General features: G+C 44.6%; 1 protein-coding gene across 1 annotated transcript in view; it reads right to left on the bottom strand.

Annotated features, from left to right (window-relative positions):
- Positions 1 to 3,354: 3,354 nt before the first annotated feature.
- Positions 3,355 to 25,938, bottom strand: part of LOC308640546 (diacylglycerol kinase gamma-like) — a gene marked incomplete at its 3' end in the record, with an annotated part of 117,102 nt that continues 94,518 nt past the window's right edge. The window contains exons 20-21 of the mRNA XM_081312415.1: positions 4,318 to 4,495; positions 3,355 to 3,413 (exon numbers count right to left, since the gene is read on the bottom strand). Of these exons, the coding sequence (XP_081168541.1) occupies positions 3,355 to 3,413; positions 4,318 to 4,495 (237 nt within the window). The remainder of the gene's footprint in view (positions 3,414 to 4,317; positions 4,496 to 25,938) is intronic.

Here is a 25,938-nt window from a genome sequence, read left to right as displayed (position 1 = left end):
TGGAGGTTAGGCTAGGGTCTTGGTTCTGATTCTATCCCTGGACATAAATTACATATGTCCTGCCCTTTCTCTGGGCTTCCGTTTTTTCCCAATTACGAAATGGGTTATGAAATTGGCTGGGTATGACATTACTCATGGGCTTCTGGTTAGGATTATATTAAACTAATTCATGCAAAATTATTTGCAAGCCACAATGGAATATAAAAACAAAAGATTACTTCACACTATTTTTGTTGTTACAAAAACTAAAAATAACCCATGTCATGTGCTCACTCATCTAATATTCTTTCTTTTTTTGAGTAACTGCTTGGGGGTAGCCACTGGAGAGACAAAGATTAATGCCCCCGGCCTCCATCTTTGGAATCTGAAAAGTCTAGAAAAGGAAACAGTAATTACAATTGATGGTATAAGTTTAATAAGCTAGGACAAAAGTTGGGTTGGTTTGCAGGAGCTCTGCTGTTTCCTACTGGCAATGTAGATAGATTATAATGCTAAAGACATGAACTTCAAAGCCAGAAATTGACTGGCATGCTTCAGCCTCACATGGAATTAAAGCCAGGTAAAATTCCTAACATGGAATTAAAGCTGGGTGCATGCCTATAATCCTGTGGAATTGGGAGGCTGATGAGAAGGATCACAAGTTTGAAGCCAGCCTCAGCAACTTAGTGAGGCCCTAAGCAACTTAGTGGGACCCTATCTCAAAATTAAAAATAATAAATAAATAAATAAGGGCTGGGGATGTGACTTAGTGCTAAAGTATACTTGGGTTAAATCCCGTGTGTGTGTGTGTGTGTGTGTGTGTGTGTGTGTGTGTGTGTGTTTGTGGTGTATATACATATACATATATATTTTTTAAATAAATTAATTCATTAAAAAAATAAAGTGGAATTAAAGAGGAGGAGAAATTTTTTTTTCCCCAAAGTTTGAGCTTATACTGTGGTCCAGGCTTTTACATGCACCAGCTTCATAAAAAGCTAGATATTTTCACGGTCATTTTATAGATGACAAAGCTGAGACTCAGGGATATAATCTAACTTTCCGAGATTTTATAAAATTAGAAAGCATAAAGCCAAAAATTAAACCCAGGTTATCCAGCTGCAAGCCGGGTGCTTCTCTGTGTGCATTATTGCTTTTCCACCAGCCAATGAGTTTACAGAACACATTCCATGACTTTCTTACTCGAATTTTTTTTCTGAAAAAGATGGATCTACTATCAGAGACCTGACCGCAACCTGTTCTAAGGCCATTCCCTCTTCCACCTCCTGTGTGCACATCCTTCACTCCCATTATTCTCTCCTAACTTCTCCCTCTCCTCCAGTCCCAGTGAAACTTCCAAGGAGGAAGAAATCCTAACAAATGAAGACCCTGCAGAGAGAGAGCTCCCTCCGAGCCTATAAATCCTGGGGTAAAAGTCATGGAAAGAAGAAAAAAAATTGTATACACTTCTGTCCCCCAAATCCATGTTGACCAAAATATGACTATACTTCAGTTCTGATGAGGTATACAGTGATTGCTAGACTTATTTCAGAGAGAAGGAAGACTGAGATCCAAGAAGGTGAAGGGATGCACCCAAGGTCACACACAATGGTAAGAGGCAGAGTCTGGATTGGAAACTGGATCTCCCAACTCCAGGTCAATGCTTTTCCACTAAAATAGGTGCTGTTAGCTTTTCCCATTAGCAACTCAACTTATATGAGATCATGGCCCTTATAAGAAGGAAGCTTAGGGTCGGTGTCTCTGTAAAGCTCAGAAGCCAGGGCCCCTCCTTGGCCTCCACTTTGATCAGCTCATGTCCTCATCTAAAGAACAGGAAGTGGCTTCATTTTTAGCCCTGAAAGCACATTTTTGGGGGTAGGAAAGGGGGATTTGTGGAAGAGAGTTCCTGTACATAACCGTCAAGAGTGATCAGCAGATAATTCACTCTCTCTTAAAGAAGGGGAAGATGAAGATCAGACACTTAAAGATCAGACATTTAAGGGGAAGATGAAGGCTGACCTTGAGTCCTAACCAGAACCTGACCTCAGTAGCTTCCCCAAGCCCTGGGGTGGGAAGAGGGGAGGGCTCTGCTATGCTCACTCCCTTCTCTGTTCTGACAAGGCTGGATGCCAGGATGGGGGTTGAGATCACCAGGGTGGGAAAATTTGCAGGAACGTTCTATAATCTCCAGTGCTTCCCCCACCCTCTGCTAGCACCCACAACTTCCCCTGCCAAGGGAGGAAGGAGGAATGCATTATTCCGTTTAATAATTTATACAAATTGAAAAGTTTATTTTGCCAAAGAAAAGGGCCTTAAGAGGGCAACAGAAACAAAAATTCCTGAGTCTTCTTAAAGGACAAAGTGGAGATGATATTTCTTGATGACCTCGCCCTGGAATATAACAACCTGATTGTCTAAGATGGGTGTGAAGCAAGGAACCCTGCCCTCAGAGGGTCAGCCAAGCTTTGTCTCCTACTGGTGGGATTACATCCAACCTTAGCAATTATATCCTGGGACATCAGAGAACACAGAATGCTAGAAGACATTCTGGGCATATGTCTGTCCCTATAAGTGGTTCTCAAACCTGGCAGCCCACCAGGGTCATCCAGGGAGCTCAAGACAAACCTAGATTCCTAGGAACCAACCCAGAGATGGATAAGGTCATTTTCAACAGGCAGGCCAGGATTCAGAACTGATGATCTAGTTCAACCCCATCCATCCAGCTATCAAAAGTTTACATGAGATGTAGATTTCACAGCAAAGAAGTCTGAGATGCCAAGAACTAGATTGGTAGCAATACTTGGACTAGAACCCAGTTCCCTGGCTGCTGGCAGGGTTCACCAGCAACATGGTCTCTTTCCTGGGGCTCGCCAGGCCACTGAGAACCCAGGAAGATCCAACAGTTGACAGAGGAACCAAGGTGCCAGAAGTTTAGCCTGAATCTCTGTTCAGATCTTTGTGGAGGTAGCCGATAAGGGGTTGGAGTGAAAGTCATCTTAAGGGTACTTTCTGTATTCTGGTGGGTTACAATCAGAGGCCCCAGCAGGTGGCCTCTGAGGTATACTGCCTGGTTTTTCTAGAGTGAATGAATAATGGGTTCATGGAAGCAACCCACTGTGTATAGGAGCCAGGGAAAGTGAAGGAGGGAGTCCCAGAAGATGGGGTCTGGGAGGTGGTGGAAGGCCAGACAATATGGGGCTATTGGCCACTGTAGGACCTTAGCCTTTTATTCAGCCACAGCATGATTTTGAGCAGATGAGTGTCCTGATCTAATGTTTTTACAGGGATCTCTGGTGTGGTGGTGAGAACAGACTGTGTTCAGCTCAGGGAGGAGCAGAGGACCTGCAGTCAGTCATACAGGACACAGAAGGAAGTGGCTCAGAAGTGGCTGGACCCTGATGTTTTTGAAAAGTTGAGCTCACAGGTTTTCTCATGGACTGGGTGTGAGATGTGAGGTAAAAAGAGGCATGGAGGGGCTGGGGATATAGCTCAGTTGGTAGAGTGCTTGCTTCGCATGCACAAGGCCCTGGGTTCAATCCCCAGCATCACACACACACACACACACACACACACACACACACACACGCACACACACACACACAAGAGGCATGGAAGGTGGTGCCAATGCTTTGACTAGAGGGCTATGGAGGCTGGAGTTACCACAGGCTGGGCTGGACAGAGGAGTTCAGCCTTGAACACATGGAGCTTGCTATGTCCGTTATCCTCTCCAGGGAAGTGCAGGAGAGGATGCGGGACGCATCAGGAGGCCAGACTGGTTTGGAGTCATCATGGGCACACATGGGATATTTAAATAGAGCCTCACAACTGGATGAAGTCACCAAAGAAACAAGTACAGACAGAAAAGAGGATCTAGGATCCTGCCTGGGGACCCTCTAGCATCAAGAGTCCGAGAGAACAGGTACTGAAGAGGAGTGACTAGTAAGTGGAGTCCTTGAAGACAAGTATACAAAGTGTTTCCAGGACAAGGGGGTGATCTGTGGGGTTTGAATGAAGGTGAAGTGAAATGAGGGCTGAGAATTGACTTTTGGATATGGACATTGGAGAGCTCTGATAACCACAGGAGCAGCGTTTGACACCTCATCTTATGGAGTCCCCTGATTTGATAACTATCAGTCCCCGCCTTATGAGAAATTTTGTTTTCTCAATTAGGTTATAAGCTTTGCAACACCAGGGATGATGGGTCACCACACTCCCGGGGTACCAGGTCCTTGGCGGGCTGTCAGACCTTACAGAAGAGCCTGCTATAGGTCCTGAGATGCTTTGCTAGCCCACCTTCCACAGGGACATGATCTAGAGCAACTGTCCTCATGTCTGGCTTACCTTGGACACAGAATTTCAGTTCCTTAGGGTCAGTGATGCTCTTTCTGCTTTCCCGGATCACAGCCCTGTTCTTCTTGGTTTCTCCCCAGAGATTGGTGCCTCCATACATGCTGGGAATGTTGAGAATGGCAATGCCTTCAAGGAAGATGTTGCTCAGGTCCACCTCAACTCCGTCACACTGGGGACACACAGAAAAGGCCAGTGGACTTCAACCTAAGGTGTTCTAGAAGTATATGGGGTGGGGAGGGGGGTCTTTTCAGCTACCACCCTGCCATTGTCAGAAACCAAATCTTAAGTAGGTCTAATGCTTTAACCACTATAGTGAGATGGGGAGCCAGTCCTGAGTCAGCTCTGGGGAAGACAGCACGACTTCCGTGGGTCTAGAAATGCTCTAGGGGTAGTTCCCAAGTTAATTGCCAAACAGTTCTCCATTCCAATCTCATTATTATCAATTTTCCCTTCCTAATCACTATAAATATGTATAGGAATATCGATTCCAGAACTTAACACAGAGTATATACTCAACAAGCAAAAGCAGAAGGAAAAAAAAAAAAAAGCTCAGCTCAATGGTGCGTGCCTATAATCCCAACAGTTGGAAGACTGAGATAGGAGGATTGCAACTTCAAGGTCAGCCTCAGCAACTTTGAGAGACCCTGTCTCAAAATAAAAAAAAATAAAACAAGGCTTGGGCTGGGGATATATAGCTCAGTTGGTGAAGTGCTTGCCTCGCAAGCACAAGACCCTGAGTTCAATCCCCAGCAAAACACACACAAAAGGGCTTTAATGGTTAAGTACCCTTTGGTTCAATTCCTGGTACAAAAAAAAAAAAAAAAAAGACAACAATAAAAATTATTATTCCCTCTTTTACCTCTTATTTTATCCTGCCTGTCTTTGGAAGTCTTTAAGAATTTGCCTGTCTTTCATATCTGAATTGTAAGTATAAATTTGACACATAAACTTGCAGAGTTTCTGGAACAAGACAGGGATGCCCTCTATCACCACTTCTATTCAATATAGTTCTCGAAAAAATGGCCAGAGCAATTAGACAGACGAAAGAAATTAAAGGCATAAAAATAGAAAAAGAAGAACTTAAATTATCACTATTTGCAGATGACATGATTCTATACCTAGAAGACCCAAAAGGGTCTACAAAGAAACTACTAGAACTAATAAATGAATTCAGCAAAGTGTCAGGATATAAAATCAACACGCATAAATCAAAGGCATTTCTGTATATCAGCGACAAAACTTCTGAAACGGAAATGAGGAAAAACACTCCATTCACAATATCCTCAAAAAAATAAAATACTTGGGAATCAACCTAACAAAAGAGATGAAAGATTTATACAATGAAAACTACAGAACCCTAAAGAGAGAAGTAGAAGAAGATCTTAGAAGATGGAAAAATATACCCTGTTCATGGATAGGCAGAACTAACATCATCAAAATGGCGATATTACCAAAAGTTCTCTATAGGTTTAATGCAATGCCAATCAAAATCCCAACGGCATTTCTTGTAGAAATAGATAAAGCAATCACGAAATTCATATGGAAAAATAAAAGACCCAGAATAGCAAAAGCAATTCTAAACAGGAAGTGTGAATCAGGCGGTATAGCGATACCAGATTTCAAACTATATTACAGAGCAATAGTGACAAAAACAGCATGGTACTGGTACCAAAACAGGCGGGTGGACCAATGTAATAGAATAGAGGACACAGAGACTAATCCACAAAGTTACAACTATCTTATATTTGATAAAGGGGCTAAAAGCATGCAATGGAGGAAGGATAGCATCTTCAACAAATGGTGTTGGGAAAACTGGAAATCCATATGCAACAAAATGAAACTGAATCCCTTTCTCTCGCCATGCACAAAAGTTAACTCAAAATGGATCAAGGAGCTTGATATCAAATCAGAGACTCTGCGTCTGATAGAAGAAAAAGTTGGCTCCGATCTACATATTGTGGGGTCGGGCTCCAAATTCCTTAATAGGATGCCCATAGCACAAGAGTTAATAACAAGAATCAACAAATGGGACTTTCTTAAACTAAAAAGTTTTTTCTCAGCAAGAGAAACAATAAGAGAGGTAAATAGGGAGCCTACATCCTGGGAACAAATCTTTACTCCACACACTTCAGATAGAGCCCTAATATCCAGAGTATACAAAGAACTCAAAAAATTAGACAATAAGATAACAAATAACCCAATCAACAAATGGGCCAAGGATCTGAACAGACACTTCTCAGAGGAGGATATACAATCAATCAACAAGTACATGAAAAAATGCTCACCATCTCTAGCAGTCAGAGAAATGCAAATCAAAACCACCCTAAGATACCATCTCACTCCAGTAAGATTGGCAGCCACTATGAAGTCAAACAACAACAAGTGCTGGCGAGGATGTGGAGAAAAGGGTACACTTGTACATTGCTGGTGGGACTGCAAATTGGTGCGGCCAATTTGGAAAGCAGTATGGAGATTCCTGGGAAAGCTGGGAATGGATCTACCATTTGACCCTGCTATTGCCCTTCTCGGACTATTCCCTGAAGATCTTAAAAGAGCATGCTACAGGGATACTGCCACATCGATGTTCATAGCAGCACAATTCACAATAGCTAGACTGTGGAACCAACCCAGATGCCCTTCAATAGATGAATGGATAAAAAAAAATGTGGCATCTATACACAATAGAGTACTATGCAGCAATAAAAAATGACAAAATCATAGAATTTGCAGGGAAATGGATGGCACTAGAGCAGATTATGCTTAGTGAAGCTAGCCAATCCCTAAAAAACAAATGCCAAATGTCTTCTTTGATATAATGAGAGCAACTATGAACAGAGCAGGGAGGAAGAGCAGGAAGAAAAGATTAACATTAAACAGAGACATGAGATGGGAGGGAAAGGGAGAGAAAAGGGAAATTGCATGGAAATGAAGGGAGACCCTCATTGCTATACAAAATTACATATAAGAGGTTGTGAGGGGAATGGGAAAATAAACAAGGAGAGAAATGAATTACAGTAGATGGGGTAGAGAGAGAAGATGGGAGGGGAGGGGAGGGGGGATAGTAGGGGATAGGAAAGGTAGCAGAATACAACAGTTACTAATAGGGCATTATGTAAAATTGTGGATGTATAACCGACATGATTCTGCAATCTGCATTTGGGGTAAAATTGGGGGTTCATAACCCACTTCAATCTAATGTATGAAATATGATATGTCAAGAGCTTTGTAATGTTGTGAACAACCAATAAAAAAAATAAGAAAAAAACAAAATAAAAAAAAAAACAAAAAGATAAAAAAAAAAAAACTTGCAGAGTTTCTTTAGTCAACCAATCTCTACCACTAGATTTCTCACCAGGCATGAAAGGCCAGAAGGCTTGAACTTGTATGTCTCATATATATAGCCTCTAGTGTCAGCCCATCTTGGCATACTGCTTACCAACACAGCAAGAAATGTATTAGCTCTGATCCTCATTCCTTAGGATTGTGGGTAACTTACTATGTTTTGGAAGAACCAACTGGATGAACTATATTATCCAAGTTTACAAGTAAGAAATAACAGAGCAGGTATTCAAATGTGGAGAATTTGACTACAAAGTCCATACCCTTTATCTTGATTATTGTGAGAAAAGTAAAGTCAAAATCATATGACAAAAAAATCTACTATACACTGTAAAGTTTGCTGACTACTAAGGTTTGAAGGTCTCCTCCAAAACTCATGTTGAAAGTTATTTGCCACTGTAACAGAATTAAGAGGTGGGGACTTGAGAAGGTAACCAGGATAGATGAGGTCATGAGGGTGGGGCCCTGTGATGTTATTAGTAGCTTTGCTGCCTTTGGGCTGCAGAGAGTTCCCATTCTTTATCAGATGCAGCCCCTCAACTCCAGACCTCCAGACATTTGGATAATTTGAAAGGTCTCTTTATATGGACCCAGATTCTCTCTTTTTTCTTGCTTCTGCTCACTGGTCCTGTTCTTTCTGAAGCCAGGTGGAATGATGTCCTTTCTCCTCCATAGGGGTAGCCCAGCAGCCACACTGATGATCACCACCATCACTGTGTATATGGATGAAGCACTGCCATGTGCCACATTAGCTTTTATACACATCTCCTTGATTATCTCCATGATAATCTACAATAACTAACCTCTCTTTATATGTGGGGAAACCGAGGCACAGAAGAAGCTAAGTCACTTGCTCAACAGCACATGGCTGACAAGTGGAAACACACAGATCTGACAGCAGTTGTGCAGCCTGTCCGATTGAGCCTGTCCACTCTCCTAACTTTTTCCTGTGGGACTTGGTTTTCAGATCCTTTCTCATTTTGGCTGTCCTATTTTGTACATGCTCCAGTTTGTTGCCAACCGACTTGGTAAGACCCGCAGCACTGAGAATAACACCCAAAACAGGACTGATGGGGCAGGCGGCAATGAGACCAGCCCTGACCAAGGCTGGAATTCTATGACACTGTCATGCCCCAGAAATAAGACAATGTGTAAAGCCCATGTCAGGGCTCAATACGGGTTTACCCCCTACCATTATCCGTATCATTACCCACAATGACAGCTATGCTAGCCCTTTCATTAACAGCTAGATGATGGCATCCCTTCAGTTTAAATGGGTAGTCATCTCAGTTACCTGAACCTTTATCCCATGATCTATTTCTAAGCCAGCTCTTCCCTAAGTTGCACTTGTACAGGATTTTTTTCCCCTGGGGCAGAGGGTGCTGGGGATGTAACCCAGGGATGCTCTAGCACTAAGCTAAGCTCCCAGCCTTTTTTATTTTGATTTTGATACAGGGTCTTGCTAAATTTCCCAGGTTGGGCCTGAACTTGTGATCCTCCTGCCTCAGCCTTCCAAGTAGCTGGGCTTACAGAGATGGGCCACCATGCCCAGTTGTGCAGCCTTTAAAAAAAATAGCTTCGACATAGAACTTTGCATTTATGTTAATTAATTTCATCTGACTTTTATCAGATGCAGCCCCTCAACTCCAGACCTCCAGACATTTGGATAATTTGAAGGGTCCCAAACTCTTCCAGTCTAATCAAATCTTCATTTTGTGACCCTTGGTCCTAGCTCTCTTATCATTTGGGGATTAAGTCATTAACATGAGTACATAAAGCAAAACCAGGGACCAGTTCCTTTCCTTGGTCCCATTCATGGTACACGGGCAGTCCTTAGAATGTGACTGTTCTATTGGGGCTGCACATTCTGATTGAACAGTTTTCATTACACAGTGGAATCAAGGAACTTAGTGAGCAGGACCTAAGAGAACATGTCCCATATTTCATAAATGAGAACTGGTGAGGGAAAGAAACTTCCCTGTGGTTATCTAATTAATTAATGGTAGAATAGATTAAAATCCAGGTCACCAGACCTCAAGTCAGTGTTCTTTCCATCAAAGCATAAGACATTATGCTGAGATCAAATAAGATTTTCTAAATGACTCCCTTACGACCTCTAAAAGGAAAGAAATAAGAGAACTCATATTAACACACTAATATCTGTGTTAATTACATATTCTAGAATCTTGCCAGGGATAGGAATGAAATGTATCCATGTGTTTCCAGAATATTCCCTTTTCTTATTTTTGAAAACTGGGACATGTCTATTTGCTTCTCATTAGATAGAACCAACTCCATTTTCTAGAATTGCCAAAGTGGGCCCTGAATGACATCTAGAGGATTGTCCAGCAACTTGGATTCAAATGTATGTGTATTTCCCAAGGTCAGTTAAGTTTCTGTTGATTTACACTGGGCTTCAACAACTGTTCTTTCATTTTTAGTTTAGGGCTACTACTCTGGAAAAGACAGAACTCTTCCATACCGGCAGAGTCCTTATTGAGTGTTGCTTTCCACGTTTTTGTTATTGTTTTGCTTTGAACATTGTCTGTCATTCTGCTTGGCCTTCAGTTTGCCTGAGCCAGGCTCAGAGATGTGAGTTGCTTTTGTGTGGTCACACCCAGGTGCTTGTACACACCCTGTTTCTGCATGTATGTGCACAAGTCCCCTTAGAGGATGGGTTCAGCTAGAGCTCCCTGCTGTTGTCACAGTGACTTAAAAACCCAAAGCAAACTCCTTTCCTTTTTCTTCTCAATATGATTAATGACTAGTTAGAAATTTATTTTGGAATGCCCTCTACCCTTCTATCCTTCATACACATATTCCTAGTTAGGAATTTAGGCTAGAGTTCATGAAGTCACACTTTTCTCCACACTCTTGAAATGAGCCCAGCATTGTCTCCTTTTCCTTATCTTGTCCTAGACCAGAAGTCGTCTCTTAGTCATCATTACTTCCACATCACCTCAATTTATGCATTTTTGGTTGAAACAGCACCCTTACTTGAAAGACATAACATCAGCAGCTCATGCATGGTAAGAGCTTCCTTGGGTGCTGGGCTGGCCCTTCACCTACAACACCCCTTGGAATCCTCCCATGAACACAATGAAGGAGTGAGTCACTATTGCTACCCTCAAGGTCTCCTGGGACAAAGGTGCTTGCTCAAGGCCACAGAACTTGCCACTGTACAGCCAGCAGAGCTAGGATGCAAACCCAGGCATCAGATGCCAGATCCTACTCTGGAGATGAGTCAGTGAGGCAAATCGGGATTTGTGCTGATGCTAGACTTATAGCAAAATTAAACTTCCAGCTGTTGTTTGAATAATTGAAATCTCCCACTACTGCTCTATCTTGTAAGTGCTTAGAGCTGTGCCTGGCACATCAGTGTTGGATATTAGTATTATTATATCTGAGCCAGGTTTGTTAAAAAAAAAAAAAAGAAAAGAAAAAACCATAGCACACTCCTTGGCAAAAGAAATTCCACAGTCACCTTCCTTCCCTACTTTATTTAAAAATATACTCTGTCTCTTCCACCTTTAATCATAACCAACTAGGAGTGCTACTATTAACCTGGTCAACTGTTAACCTCTTCTTGGGAAAGGAGACAGTCCTCACTCTGCTACCCACTTCTCTCATTATTCTTATCGGGTTTTGCTCTGTAATGAGGCAATCAGAGCAAGCAGTAGGAACTTGGGGTCTGTTTGATGGCTGGATGTCGCAGCCCTTGAAATGCACCCACTTGAAAAGTGAGAAACAATGTAGTATCTGGAAAAGTATATAGGTGGGCTGGAGGCAGAGATATGGGTTATGGTTTGGTTCTGTCAATTGACAGTTGTGTGATTCCAGATTGGTTCCTTAAGCTCTCTGAGCTTTAATTTGTTATCTGTAAAATGGGGAGCGGGAATAACAGATTTATCTATCTTGGGGTTTGACTAGTCTCGGGAAGGAAGCGACACTACATAACTATCTGCATTATTATTACAGTATCCTCAATCCCTGTGCCTTGAGGCATAGTTCTTCCCTGAAATCAGTTCGTCACTACTTGAGGCTTTGCTGGAAGCATTTTAACCGGCTGTGCTGGTGGCAGCCTTGCCAGCCCACGCCTGTGTGCCTGTTTTCCAGAGTTCTCGGGCCTGGCCATCATACACTGATTTCCTTCAGAACCCCAGCTTTCGGGAAAGGTGGAAGGCTGTGTGCTCAATCTGAGAAAGTGGAGCCCAGAGTGGAACACAGTCAGCCTAAATGGAACGCCGGTCCCCGCGGGTTCCTGAGCTAAATCCTCCAACTGTTCCATGACGTCATCCGGCCCCCTCCCCCTGCTCCTACCAAGGCGTCTCCTGGGGACACAGCAAAGAGGGCGGCGGTCCCCAGGCGCCACTAGCCATCCTAGCCCAGGCCCGGCTCCAAGCAGAGGCAGCGCTGCAGCGGCACCAGGTATTTATAGCCGCGTGTGCAGCTGAACAGAGAGCTCTTGTCCGGAGCAGTCAGAGCGCACACGCTCGAATCTTGCTTCGGGTGTGCGCCGGCTGCCAGGTACTCGACGTTGGGCCGCCTGGGTCCAGGGAGGCTCTTCGGACACGAGGTGGGAGTCGGGGTACACGAAGGCCAACCCCACTCCTGTCCACATGGTAGCAGTTCTGGAATCTTTCGGGGCGCAGGCGGGAGCGGCCCGCGTGCCTCCTCCCAGGCCCCGCGGAGCTCGCCCACAGCTGTCGGCCACGTTCATCTTTGGTCCCCTGGCCAAGACTATACCTCCAGTTTGGGTTTCTCTAGGGGCCTGAGATGGTTGGCTTGTTTGGCGGTTGGGCCAATGCGTAGGTAACTAGACCCTAGGTTAGGAGGGGAATGCGTAAGTCTGTGCCAATGAAATGCACTGGGAATTCGTATTCATCTCCACCCCCACCCTGCCCTTGACGTCTTGGATCCCTACAATCCCATAATTCTGGGCAGAACCTGGACTCGCCCAACTCTCTGTCCTCAGAGGGACAGAGAGCAGAAGAGGTGAAGGAGGGAGGGCATTGATGCTTCCCCGGCCCCGCTGTGGGTTTTTTTTCGTGCTCCTCCTGCCTGCCCGCCTTGGTGACCTGAAAAGACAGTGCGGAAGCAGCCTCCTCCATGTTGATCCTATTCTGAAGGTCCTCAGGGCAGGAGATCCCACAATTTATTTGATGACCTGTTTCAGTTTTTAGCAACTAGGAAATTCTCCCTTCTAACTAACCTCAATTCTCCATGCTATAGATCAGGCAAGATTTTCTCTGGTTTGGAGCGCACATGTGTTTCCAGCCCACGCTGGGCTGACTCCTCTGGGTAATGACCTCCTGCAGGCTCGTCTGGGGTTGAAACTCAGGCCTCAAGGGACTCTGCCTTGGTCTTTCTTTTAAATCTTTTTTATTATGGGTATTTCCAAACACACAGGAAAGTAGAGAGAATGATAACTCCCCATATATCCCAAAACTCAGTTGCAACAATTAGTAACTTGCAGCTAATACTGTTTTAAATCAAACTGGGTTCTCTTTGCACACCATTCTACTGAACTACTTTTTAGCAAATCTCTGATTTTCTATCATTTTATCCATAAATACTGTATATCTTTAAGTGATGACTTTAAAAAATTAGCCCAATATTATTGTCACTGTTCCTTAATACCAATAAACATCTTGTAATTGTTCAAATTTCCTTAGTAGTCTCATTTTTAAAAATAGCTAGTTGTCTGAAAGGTCTACATATTGCATTTAGTGATACATCTCTTTTTTTTTTTTTTTTTTTTTGGTGGTACGGAAGATTGAACTCAAGGACACTCAACCACTGAGCCACATCCTCAGCCCTATTTTATATTTTATTTAGAGACATGGTCTCACTGAGTTGCTTAGCATCTCACTGTTGCTGAGATTGGCTTTGAACTCATGATCCTCCTGCGTCAGCCGCCCAAGCCACCACATCTGGCTCTTGGGTTTCTTTTCATCTATAAATCCTCTACTTTTTTCCTTCCTTTGCCTCTTTGACTTCCTTCCCCCTGTCTTTCTTTAACTTTCTTTGGAAGACAATGGTCATTTGTCCTGGAAAACAGTGATATTCAAGCACTAACATACATGCAAATCATGCAGAGGGGAGTGTTGTCTTATTAAAATGAGGATTCGAATTCAGGAAGTCTGGTTAGGCCTGAGATTCTGCATTTGTAACACATTTCCTGATGATGCTAATGCTTCACATCCATGGACCACATTCTGAGGAGTAAGGCTGAATATAGTGTTTCCCAGATTCTGGACTTTGCTAACTGCACCTCTGAGATGCCTTTAAAAAAATATTCCTAATTTATCCCATGCATTTTACTAAATTAGTCTTTTTACACTAAAACCTCGAACAGAGTTGGCTTTTTTGGAAACAACACCTCATTAGTGGGGCTTTGTACTTTCTATTACATCTCATTAGCAGGCCCAGGTTAGGTTGTCTGTGTTTTTGTGAGGTTTAGATGGATCAGTGGGATCAGGTGTTGCCAGCCTAAACCTCCCTTCATAGTCCTTCATCAGCTAGTGATGATCCTTGCTTAGACTCCTTGTCACAGTCCCAAAATGGCAAGATGCCCTTGAGGACACCTGTACTTTCCATTGTCATCTCTCTCTACCTTTCTTTCAAAACTCTACAGAAGCCACTTTCTCTTCTCTATGAGTTCCTTCCTGTCCACTTTCCCAAAAGAGTTGCTTATTTTTCCCTCTCTCTCTTTTCTCTGTTCTGTACTTTCACAGAATCAAAGACCGGAAGCATCTTGCAACATCACCCAGTCCAACTACCTCATTTTATGGATGAGAAAAACAAAGGCTACAGAGGCCGAGGGAATGTCCCAATGGTACAATGGCCATGAGGGTCAGATGATCTAGAACTAGACCTGTGGTCATTTGAATTGACAACCACAAAGTTGACAGTGACTTTTCAAAGAGGAATTCTGTCATTGGATGAAGGCCAAGCACAGAACATCAGAATGATAAGGGCAGATGGAACTTTGGAGGTCACTCTGAATTACCAAAATAAATCAATGAGGTCAAAAGTTGGTTAAGTGCCCTTCTGAGATCACACAGCTCCCTCAAGGAAGAGCTAGGGCTTAACCAGGGACTCCAAGGGGAGTAGGGATGGTAACGGTAAAGGGACATGGTCAGATGGTCAGAGAAGCAATGTAGTTTGATGGCGACGTGGGACTGGAGAGGGAAGATGGGTTCTAAAAGGATGATGTGATTGAGGGTAAGGCTTTCCTGGATGTCTGAAGCAGAGAAGATACTCCATTAATGCTTGTGAGTTGAAAGAATGCATAGACAGAAGAAGTTGGAGATACTAGGACAGGATGTAAACAGAATGAAAGAGAAGATGCTAAACAAATTAGTATGATGTTGGTCTGGGGAATGATACTGGTGTCCTTTCTTTTCTCAGTGAGTCAGAGACTTGGGAAGAGTATAGCTTTCTTGAAGAGGAAAGAGGAAATACTGGACCCATTTCTAGCAAAAACAATATTTCTGTTTCAGAGGGGAAGGAGTGGACTGTTGTCTGGATACAATTGAACAGGGGTTATATTGGGCTGGGGGTGGCAGTGAGCAGGAACTGAGGGTAGCCTCCCTGGAGGCCTGGGCTTCATGTTACAGCCTCAGGTAGTCACTGAAGGGCAGAGAGGTAACTAGCATACACCTGACTACCTCTCCCCTCCCTACCCTTTTTTCAAAGGAACAGGACACAGAGATATTAGGCAGACAGCATCAATGAACTTCCCAAGCAACCTCAGGGGCCTGTAGAGCCTGGAAAGGATGGGGTGGTGATGCTCCTTTAGAGTGGAAGCATAAAAGAGCCAGGGTGGGAGGAGAGGAGGTGCCCTCTGGTTGGCTTGGCAGGCTGGAGTGTAAGTCACTGGGAATGCTAACCCAGGAAAGTCTCCTTTGGTTTGGAAAGAGGAAAGTAGATAAGGAAGACTGCTAGCTGGGTCCCACAGAGTTTGGGCCTACTTCTCTTTCTGCTATTGCAAACTGCCTAAGTTGTCCACCTGTTCTTTTATTCCTAGTAAAATCCTACCCTGCCAGCAGAGAAGCATCTCCTCTAAGAAGTAGATCTGAGTGCTCTAGTGTTAATGAATCATTAAGAAAATGATCTCCCCCTTCTCTAAAGTTGCGTTGCTTTACTTTCCCTCATCTATGGAAATTTCCTGTACCTGAGGAAATTTGAAGCTCCTGGAAGGTGGGAACCAGAGCATATGCAGCTCTGTGTTCTCCATAGATCCTGGCGTGTCTTACCCATATCAGGTGTCCAATATATTTGTGAATTGAAAGGAAGAATGTGTGGAGAAATCCTAATATGGAAACCAAGGTGTTCCTTGAAGAAATCTGGCAAGATTTCCTTCCTTCCAGATGAATTCCCCCAAGCCTCTCTGGATGAAGAGAGTGATCAAATATAGTGGATGAATGTCCCAGATAGAAAGAGCTATGGATGGTTAATCCAGTCTGCATGAAGTGGTCCTTTGATCAACAGCTAAAGGACATCCATGCTCAAAGACCTGGTAGCAAGAACAGGGCACAGAAGGCACATTTCATATAAGAGAGGCATTAAGAGACGACAAAAGCATTCATCCATCCATCAATAATGAGAGCCTACTTATTCTCTGCTGGACCTTGGGGATGGAGAGTCCCTGTCATCAAGGTGCCTCATTGCAGATCAATGCTGGAAGCAGACTTTTGCTGCTAAATGCTTAATAACGGGCTCTCTAGGAAAAAAAAATAGCCCTGACTATTGTGTTCTATGATGTAAATACTCCCACTATCGTAAATTTCAAGGGACTAGAAGGCATCATCCAAAGGAAAATTGAGAAAAGATGTACCCACAATCGAGGATCTAGGACCCCACTGACTGGAGGCAACAAAGCAGAAAAGGAAGTAGATATTTTCAGATCTGTAAGATATGTGGCAAGAATAGAGAAATTTACTGAGAGTGAAAGAAAAACAGCCAGGGTTTTTTTTTTTTCAAACAATGATATCTGTTTTCCCTAGAAAAGAACTAGAGAGAATGCTTTTAGTGTTAATAATCTGATTTTGTCAGGGAAGAAAAGGCACTATATTGAGAGCCGCTGATGAGGGGTGACAGCTTTATTGGAAAAATAGTCTAGTACTATCTACATACAAAAATTGGCCTGGCATGTAGGTCATTCTATATTCAGAGAGGTTGTTTTATATTCTTTTAGGAGCTGATGTCTGTTGTGAGCAGTTAGATAATAATACTAATACACATATATGTTACATAATATTAATTGACATGATTTATTGAGTAACTGTTAGGACCCATGTGGCGAGCCGCTTCTGCGGACTGTGGTCGCCATTACAAGATGGCGCTGGCCTTGTGGTGGTCTGTGATAAACAACTCCTTCTTTGGGAGAGTTGGCACATGGTTCTTTGACACCCTACGAGAAAGCTCCACGTGGCAGCTTCACATTGGGTGTTTGGATACTTTATTAAGGCTGGGAGGGGCTTCTGGGAGATTAGAAGAACTCTCGAGAGCTTGAATAAACAGCTGTAAGAAGATTCCCGGTGTTGCGTCTTCCTTGCGGGCAAGGGGGTCGCGACAAGTGGTGCCGAGACCCGGGAAAATCAAAACTTGCAAGTCGTCAGAGGTGGTGCACTGAACAGTCCCGGTAAGTGGGACCCCATAGTCCCCGTGGGTGGGACCCGACAGTCCCGGTGAGTGGGACACGATAGTCCCGGTGGGCGGGACCTGATAGTCCCGGTTAGTGGGACCCGTAATCAAAGCGGAGTCAGCTCCTCTACAAAGACAGAGAGAGCCTCATATTTTATTGCAGCTGCACTGTGTACTTTTCTTTTGTTTCTGTGTACTTTCGTTTTGTCCTCTGTATCTGTTCTGTTGCTGTGTCATGGGTGTCACATCTTCAAGCCCGCTTCTTCTGGCACTAGACGGCCTGTTACGTTCCAAAGGCCTGAAAGTGAAACATAGTATCTTACAGAGATTTTTGCAGAAAGTAGATGTTGCTGCACCGTGGTTTGCATATTCGGGCAGCCTTACTATGCCTTGTTGGGATAAATTGGGCAAGGATCTTGACTTTGCTTGTGAGCAGGGCATATTGGAGGGTGGGGTGATTCCCCTTTGGAAGATAGTCCGTAGTTGCCTCACAGATGGCAGATGTCATGACGCACTTGCTAAAGGACAGGAGGTTTTAGAAAAGTTACATGAGGAGAAATCGGAGACAGCAGGCAGTGAGATATCTCAGGAGGATGGGAGTGTGCGGAGCGTGAAACAGGGGAGGAGACGATTATCTCTGACAAAAGGTGAGGTATCTCGGGAGGATGGGAGCGTGCGGAGCGAGAAGCAGGGGAGGAAACGCTTGTATCCAGATCTCAGTGCGCTGCGCACACCCCCATGTGGAAGCGGGTCAGAAGAAGAGGAGGATGAGGAGGAGGAGCTTGGGAGGCTGTCTCGCCAGCTAGGGAGTTTAGCTGCTGGAGAAGGGAACGAAGATAGACCGGGGCTCAAGAAATGTGATCCTCCGGACCCACCGCCGTATGGTGGGGGTGTTTCGGGGAGAGCTTTCCATGCTCAAACATGGAAGGCTGTTAACGCTGAGATGGGTCTTGCTTATCCAGTTTTTCAGGATGAGAATAGGGGAAGATTTTCGGAGCCTTTAGATTTCAAAATTGTGAAGACCCTGGCAGAGTCTGTACGCACTTATGGGGTGGATGCCGCCTTCACATTAACTCAGGTGGAGAGTCTGTCTAGATTCTGTATGACTCCCTCTGATTGGGCTAGCCTTGTTCGGGCTTGTGTTTCTCCGGGCAAGTATTTGGACTGGAGAGCATTTATGCTAGAGGGCGCAATAGAGCAGGCCGCCCAAAACCATGCAGCAGGACATCCTCATTGGGATAAGGACATGCTTTTGGGGCAAGGTAGATTTGCTAATCAACAGACAGGATTCCCTCCTGAGGTATATGATCAAATTAATAACATTTGCATTCGGGCATGGAAGTCACTTCCAAATAGAGGAGAAGTGTCTGGTAATTTGACCAAGATTTTACAAGGCCCTACAGAACCCTTTTCAGATTTCGTAGCAAGGATGGTGGATGCTGCTGGAAAGATTTTTGGGGATCCTGATAGAGCCATGCCCCTTGTTAAGCAATTGGTCTTTGAGCAATGCACCAAGGAATGTAAAGCAGCAATCGCTCCTTATAAGAACAAAGGCATAGAAGTATGGATGAAAGTGTGTAGAGAGATTGGAGGGCCTTTAACTAATGCAGGTCTTGCAGCTGCTGTCCTTCGGATTGCAAAAGGGGGCAATCCTGCCGCCAGAACATGCTTCCATTGTGGTCAACCCGGTCATATCAGACGTGAGTGTCCCAAAAATGTCAATTTTACTGGACCTCCTCACGGTGGCCCTTCCACTGGCCTTCGATCACCGGGATTGTGTCCAAGGTGCAAAAGGGGGAAGCATTGGGCAAAAGAGTGTACATCAGTGAGGGACATCCATGGACAGCTTATTTCAGCTGGGCCAAAAAACGGCCGACGGGGCCCCCGACCCCAGGGCCCGCAAATATATGGGGCAGTGGAGAATGTCACACCCGAACCCGAGACATGGCCATCTCTACGCCATCCCATGAAACGCGGAGAGCCACTACAGGTGCCGCGGGATTGGACCTCTGTTCCACCTCCAGACTCGTGTTAACACCTAAGATGGGAGTCCAATTGGTGGAAACTGAGTTCAAAGGGCCTCTACCACCTGGCACTGTAGGTTTGCTAATTGGACGTGCATCTTCCATTTTGCAAGGTCTTCATGTTTTCCCTGGAGTCATAAGTCCTGATACTGTAGGGATAGTAAAGGTTATGGTGGAAGCTCCAAAAGGCATTGTGTCCATCTCCCCAGGAGATCGGATTGCTCAATTACTGGTTTTGCCTAGTTTACATGATCATTTCCCTGCAGACTCAAAGTCACGGACAGGGAATGAGATTGGTACCACCGGAGGGAATTGTGCTTATTTGTCACTAGATATGAGTAATCGCCCTACTTTGGAATTAAGCATAGAAGGTAAATCAATTGTGGGCTTACTTGATACAGGTGCAGATCGTAGCATCATTGCACTCAAGGACTGGTCTAAGGGATGGCCAGTGCAGACTTCTGATCAATCTCTGAGAGGACTTGGATATGCCCAGGCTCCTCAGGTTAGCTGTAGACATCTTTCCTGGAAGGACCCGGAAGGACATCATGGTACTTTTCAGCCTTATGTACTTAATTTACCTATCTCTTTATGGGGCCGTGACCTGATGAAAGACATGGGGTTCACTCTTAGTAATGACTATTCCCCAGTGTCCCAACAAATTATGCACAATATGGGGTATAGGCCAGGTTTAGGACTAGGAAAACATTTACAGGGACGTAAGCATCCTGTACAAGGTCATCAAAAGCTTGACAGATTTGGTCTGGGTTTTTCCTAGGGGCCGCTGAGGCTCAAATACCCATAACATGGCTCACCGAGGAGCCTGTTTGGGTGCCTCAGTGGCCTCTTCCCTCGGTTAAACTGGCAGCAGCCCATGCTCTAGTTAAAGAACAACTTGACTTGGGTCACATCCAACCCTCTACTTCTCCATGGAATACTCCCATATTTGTCATTAGGAAAAAATCAGGGAAGTGGCGCCTACTGCATGATCTACGAGCGGTTAATGCTCAAATGCAACCTATGGGGCCCATTCAGAGAGGGCTGCCTCTGCTCTCTTCTGTTCCTCAAGGCTGGCACATTATTGTTATTGACATTAAAGACTGTTTCTTTTCTATTCCTTTACATCCTAAAGACTCGCAGCGTTTTGCCTTTACCCTTCCCTCGTGTAACCACGAGGAACCAGATCAAAGGTTTGAGTGGATAGTGTTGCCGCAGGGAATGGCTAATAGTCCCACAATGTGTCAGATGTATGTAGGGAAGACACTTGTGCCCCTCAGACAAAAGTACTCCTCCATCAAGATCATTCATTATATGGATGATGTATTATTGGCTGCTAAATCAGAACAAACAGTTCATGAGGCCTATGACGACCTCGTGAAGTTGTTAGCACAATGTGGGCTGCATATAGCACCTGAAAAGGTTCAAACAGGAGATTCTATTAAGTATTTGGGAGCAACAATTGGGTATGACAAATTACAACCACAAAAAATCACCATACGAACTCAGGATCTTCAAACTCTAAATGATTTTCAGAAACTGCTGGGAGATATTAATTGGATACGAGGATATTTACATATTTCTAATGTTGTACTACAGCCTTTGTATGCTACTCTTAAAGGTGATCCAGATCTTACTTCCCCTCGTAGCCTCACCAAAGAGGCTAGAGCGGCCCTTATGACAGTAGAAGAAGCTATACAACATGCCACTTTATGCAGGCTCCAGAGTGATAAACCTTTTCAATTATGTGTGCTTGCCACTATGCGGCAGCCTACTGGAGTACTATGGCAAGATGGACCTTTGCTATGGATACACCCACATGTATCCCCAGGAAAATCCTTAGAATATTATCCTGATGCTGTTGCAGCATTAGCACTTAAAGGGATTCAACAAAGCATTCAATTTTTCGGACAATCACCTTCTTCTCTTATTATACCCTATACTAAAGCTCAACTTAATGTTTTGTGTGCTACTCTAGATAACTGGGCTATTCTATGTTGTTCGTTTCAAGGGGATATTGATAATCATTACCCTTCTCATCCGTTACTCCATTTTGTTAAGGAACATCCTATTATTTTCCCTAAAGTAACTTCATCCAGTCCAATTCCGGGGGCTGTTAATATTTTTACTGATGGTTCCAAGTCTGGAATGGGAGCTTATGTCATTAATGATTCTCCCCCTGTCCAGCATCAATTTGCTCCTGGAAATCCACAATGGGTAGAACTGCAAATTGTTATTGAGGTGTTTAAACAGTGTTCTTTTCCTTTTAATCTCATTTCGGACTCCATCTATGTGGTGCAAGCACTAAAAATCCTAGAGGCTGTGGGAACTATTAGTGATGCCCGTAATGTATCTGCTTACTTTAATCAGCTTCGACAGCTTATCTGTAGCCGCACTGCTCCCTTTTATCCAATGCACATCCGGGCTCACACCTCTCTCCCTGGTCCATTATCACAGGGTAATGCCTGTGCGGACTCAGCCACTCGAGGTCAGTTGATCTGTTTGGCTTCCTCCTTAGAAGAGGCTAAATTGTTTCACCAAAATTTCCATGTTAATGCTTTAACACTGCGCAGGCGTTTTTCCATTTCTAGAGCAGATGCTCGGCAGATAGTATTGCACTGTCCCCATTGTGTCACATTTCTTCATCCCCCTACTTATGGAGTGAACCCACGGGGGTTGAAGCCACTGGTTGTCTGGCAAATGGATGTGACACATATACCTGACTTTGGTAACCTCAAGTATGTCCATGTTTCTGTTGATACGTACTCTGGAGTTATTCATGCTTCTGCGTTATCAGGAGAAAAGGCACGTAATGTCATCACTCATTGCCTGGAAGCCTGGGCGGCGTGGGGTGCGCCCACGTCCCTTAAGACTGACAATGGACCTGCTTATACTGGCAGACAATTCACGTCCTTTTGTTCTACTATGGGAGTGCAACTTACTCATGGTCTGCCTTACAATCCTCAAGGACAAGGCATTGTTGAGCGTGCTCATCGCACCTTAAAGGAAACTTTACAAAAACAAAAAGGGGGAATAGGAGCTGGACATACTCCTAAAGAATGCTTGTCCTTAGCTCTCTTTACTATTAATTTTTTGAATTTGGATATTCATGGTCGCTCTGCGGCCGATAGACATGTGTTCCCTCAGCCCTCTGTGATTGGCTATGTTAAGTGGAAAGATGTTCTTACGGGCCAATGGAACGGCCCCGACCCCGTGCTGACATGGGCACGAGGATCCGTATGTGTTTTTCCCCAGGATCGCACGGAACCATTGTGGGTCCCTGAACGCCTGACAAGAAGAGTCCTGACGCCAGCTACTCAGCAACAAGAATTACCACAGCAATCCCGTGATGAGGATCTTCATTCTGCTGAGTGCTCTGGCTCTGGTGCTGATGCCGATGACACAGACGACACCAATGCAATGGTGGGCGGTGGCACGGGCTTGGCCAATGCCGATGCCGGTTCACGGTAATTCCAGTGTCCTTCCCACTCTTTTCTCTACCTCGTGTGAGATGTCTGCGCCCTGTGCCTCTCCTAGAGGGGACGTGGAACGCATTTACAATCAATCTCAAGTTAATCTCACAGGAGTGTTTTGTTTTAGCCTTGGGAACGCTCATTGTATCCGTCTTAAGACCAAGAATTTGACTAACTGGGACAATCCATTGCAGTCCAGTCAAGTCTCAGGGAGCATTCTCAGTACTGTATTGGGCCAAGTAGTCTCAGGGGAACAATCAGGCTCAGGAACCTCCGTAAATAGCTCTGCTTTAACCATAACTACCTTGGCTAGTATCTCCGAGGTACTAATTCCAATGCCCCCATATTCTAGTGGACTTCCTTGTGCCACTCATTTTAAGGCTTCTCCTTACTGTACCCCTAATCTTGGTTTCCCCCCAACATTCACGCCTTGTCAGGATTATTCTTGGGAGAAACGTCAAGTTGCTAAAGGTTTCTCCCTTTCCCCCTCTCTTAAGAGGTATGTTTATGACTTTAGCAACAGTGCCAACTCCTCTACAGGAGTGGGTTGGTCCTGGTTTCAATGGCTGATTTCCAACACAAAGGGGGCTTCAGCTGATATTTCTGCACTGGCTCAATTGCTGGGAGCCAAAAGTTGGTTGGCTAATGTTTCTGGCACTGTTTACGAGAGTGAGCGAGGTAGTAGACTCACATCTGTTTCGTTCAACTCTCTGTTGGATAATGCCACATTGCCCCCTGCAGCGGTTTGTGTTCAATCTCCGTTCTTACTCCTTTTGGCTAATGACACCTCGTCAGAAATGCTGGATTGTTTTAATGTTAATTGTTTCTTATCTGAATGTTGGGATGGTTCTTCGGCTGTAGCAGTGGTTATGAAAATTCCAACCTTTGTTCCAATCCCAGTTATTGCGGACCCTGATAAATTCCCCATTGTTGAGCTACTTAGAGTCCGCAGGGATTTTGGAATCACAGCTGCTATAGTGACAGCCGTGGCGGTATCTGCTGCTGCAGCGGTCGCGGCCGGAGTGGCCATGGCCAATCAAGTGCAGACTGCTGCCTCCGTTAATCAAGTTGTTCAACAAACTTCTATGATACTTGAGTCCCAAAATGCAATTAATCAACATATTTTGTCAGGGATCTTAGCTGCCAACCAAAGAATAGATTTACTCCAAGCTCAGGTAGAAGAATTGGCTGATTTGGTGCTTTTGGGCTGTGTTGATCAACGTGCACATTTATGCATAACCTCTGTCAGATTTAATGATTCCAGGAATGCCTCCCGTATCATCGGAGAATACTTGGCCGGAAATTGGTCCATGGCAGCGGAAGACATGATCCAGTCTCAACTAACCCAGATAGCTGTCTTGAATAGTACCCACGTTGATCCCATAACGTTGGGTCAATTCACTGATTGGATATCTTCTGCCTTTTCCTTTTTTAAAGAGTGGGTGGGGGTAGGCATTTTTGGCGCAATGTGTTGCTTTGGTATGGTTCTCTGCTTGTGGTTTCTCTGCCGCCTTAAGGCCCGCAATGCTCGCGATAAAGCTATGATTATACAAGCACTTGCAGCTTTGGAAACTGGCAACTCACCTCAAGTTTGGCTTGCACAAATTAAACAGTAAACCTTTGACATGGTCGTTGCACCCCAAGTTTTACGGACATTGCACTGGGAATGACATGTCCTTCCTTGTTATTCTCCTAGTGTTGGAAAGCCCTTGCACTCTACCGGCTTTACTGCCATTGCACACAGATGGGTTTCCACGCTAGTACTTTTCTATCGCTCTATGACCCGTGCCTTTCTTTTAGGGTGTTGCCAACTTGTTTGTCGTTGTATTTCTATACAGCCACAGTTCAGCCTCAGAGACCTAATCATGACTGGCTGAGTAGATACCATTAAACGCCTTGGCAACAACGAGCTGATCTTGTAGTACCCAGAGACGGGCAACTTTCACGCTTGCACTGCAACCTAAGACAGGGGAATGGGGCCTCCCCAAAGACGGGTAAGCAATGTAAGGGCAGTGAACGACCTAAGACAGGGGCTACTTGATTCCCTTTGACGTGCTATAAACAGAAGGAAAAAACTGCTGGCAGTGGATTCCCCCCGGCCCCCAGGGCTTGGATCCAGCCCTGATTTGTATGCACGTCAAGGAGGCCAGCTCACAGGGCCTTAACAGCTTTGTGGTGTCTGTTTTCATATTCAGCCAATAACGGTCATGTGGGAACGTCCTGACCTGCTTGGGTCTGATGAGGTTCCTGGTTGAAGGCTTCGTATGAGTAATGGCGATTCACCTCTACTCTTGCCTGTTTTGTTTTTAGTAAACGAAAGGGGGAACTGTGGCGAGCCGCTTCTGCGGACTGTGGTCGCCATTACAAGATGGCGCTGGCCTTGTGGTGGTCTGTGATAAACAACTCCTTCTTTGGGAGAGTTGGCACATGGTTCTTTGACACCCTACGAGAAAGCTCCACGTGGCAGCTTCACATTGGGTGTTTGGATACTTTATTAAGGCTGGGAGGGGCTTCTGGGAGATTAGAAGAACTCTCGAGAGCTTGAATAAACAGCTGTAAGAAGATTCCCGGTGTTGCGTCTTCCTTGCGGGCAAGGGGGTCGCGACAGACCCAGGCACTTCATGTATTTTATGTCTAATCCTTACAACCTTGAAATGTCAGTTTTGTATCCTCATTTTTGTAGATGAGGAAACAGTGAAACTAAGGAAGCTCCTTCTCCATATTTACCAGGGTTTCTGGTTATCTTTGACAGCCTGCAGATTTCCTGCATGAGGATAAGCAGCAAGACCAAGAAGCCAGTCCAACTTAGGATGCCTGTAAATCCTGTGCTTTGTTACCTATGAGACCACGTTGGGAATATTCTACATACAAGAGATTCAGTCTTTCTGGTACCAGGGATTGAACCCAAGGGCACTTAACCATTGAGCCACATCAGCAGTCCTTTTTACTTTTTTATTAGAGACAGGATCTCACTAGGCTGCTTACAGCCTCACTAAGTTGCTGATCCTCCTGCCTCAGCAAAACTGCTGGGATTACAGGTGTGTGCCACCACATTCGGCTCAATTTATTTTATTTTTTTATGGTGCTGGGGATTGAACCCAGGGCCTTTGCATGCTAGGCAAGAACTC

The sequence above is a fragment of the Spermophilus citellus genome (assembly GCF_964194105.1).
Source record: "Spermophilus citellus genome assembly, contig: SCAFFOLD_142, whole genome shotgun sequence".
In the NCBI taxonomy this organism is placed as follows: Eukaryota; Metazoa; Chordata; class Mammalia; order Rodentia; family Sciuridae; genus Spermophilus; species Spermophilus citellus.
Note: the sequence above shows the minus strand (reverse complement) of the source record. Positions and strands in the feature narration are given on the sequence as shown.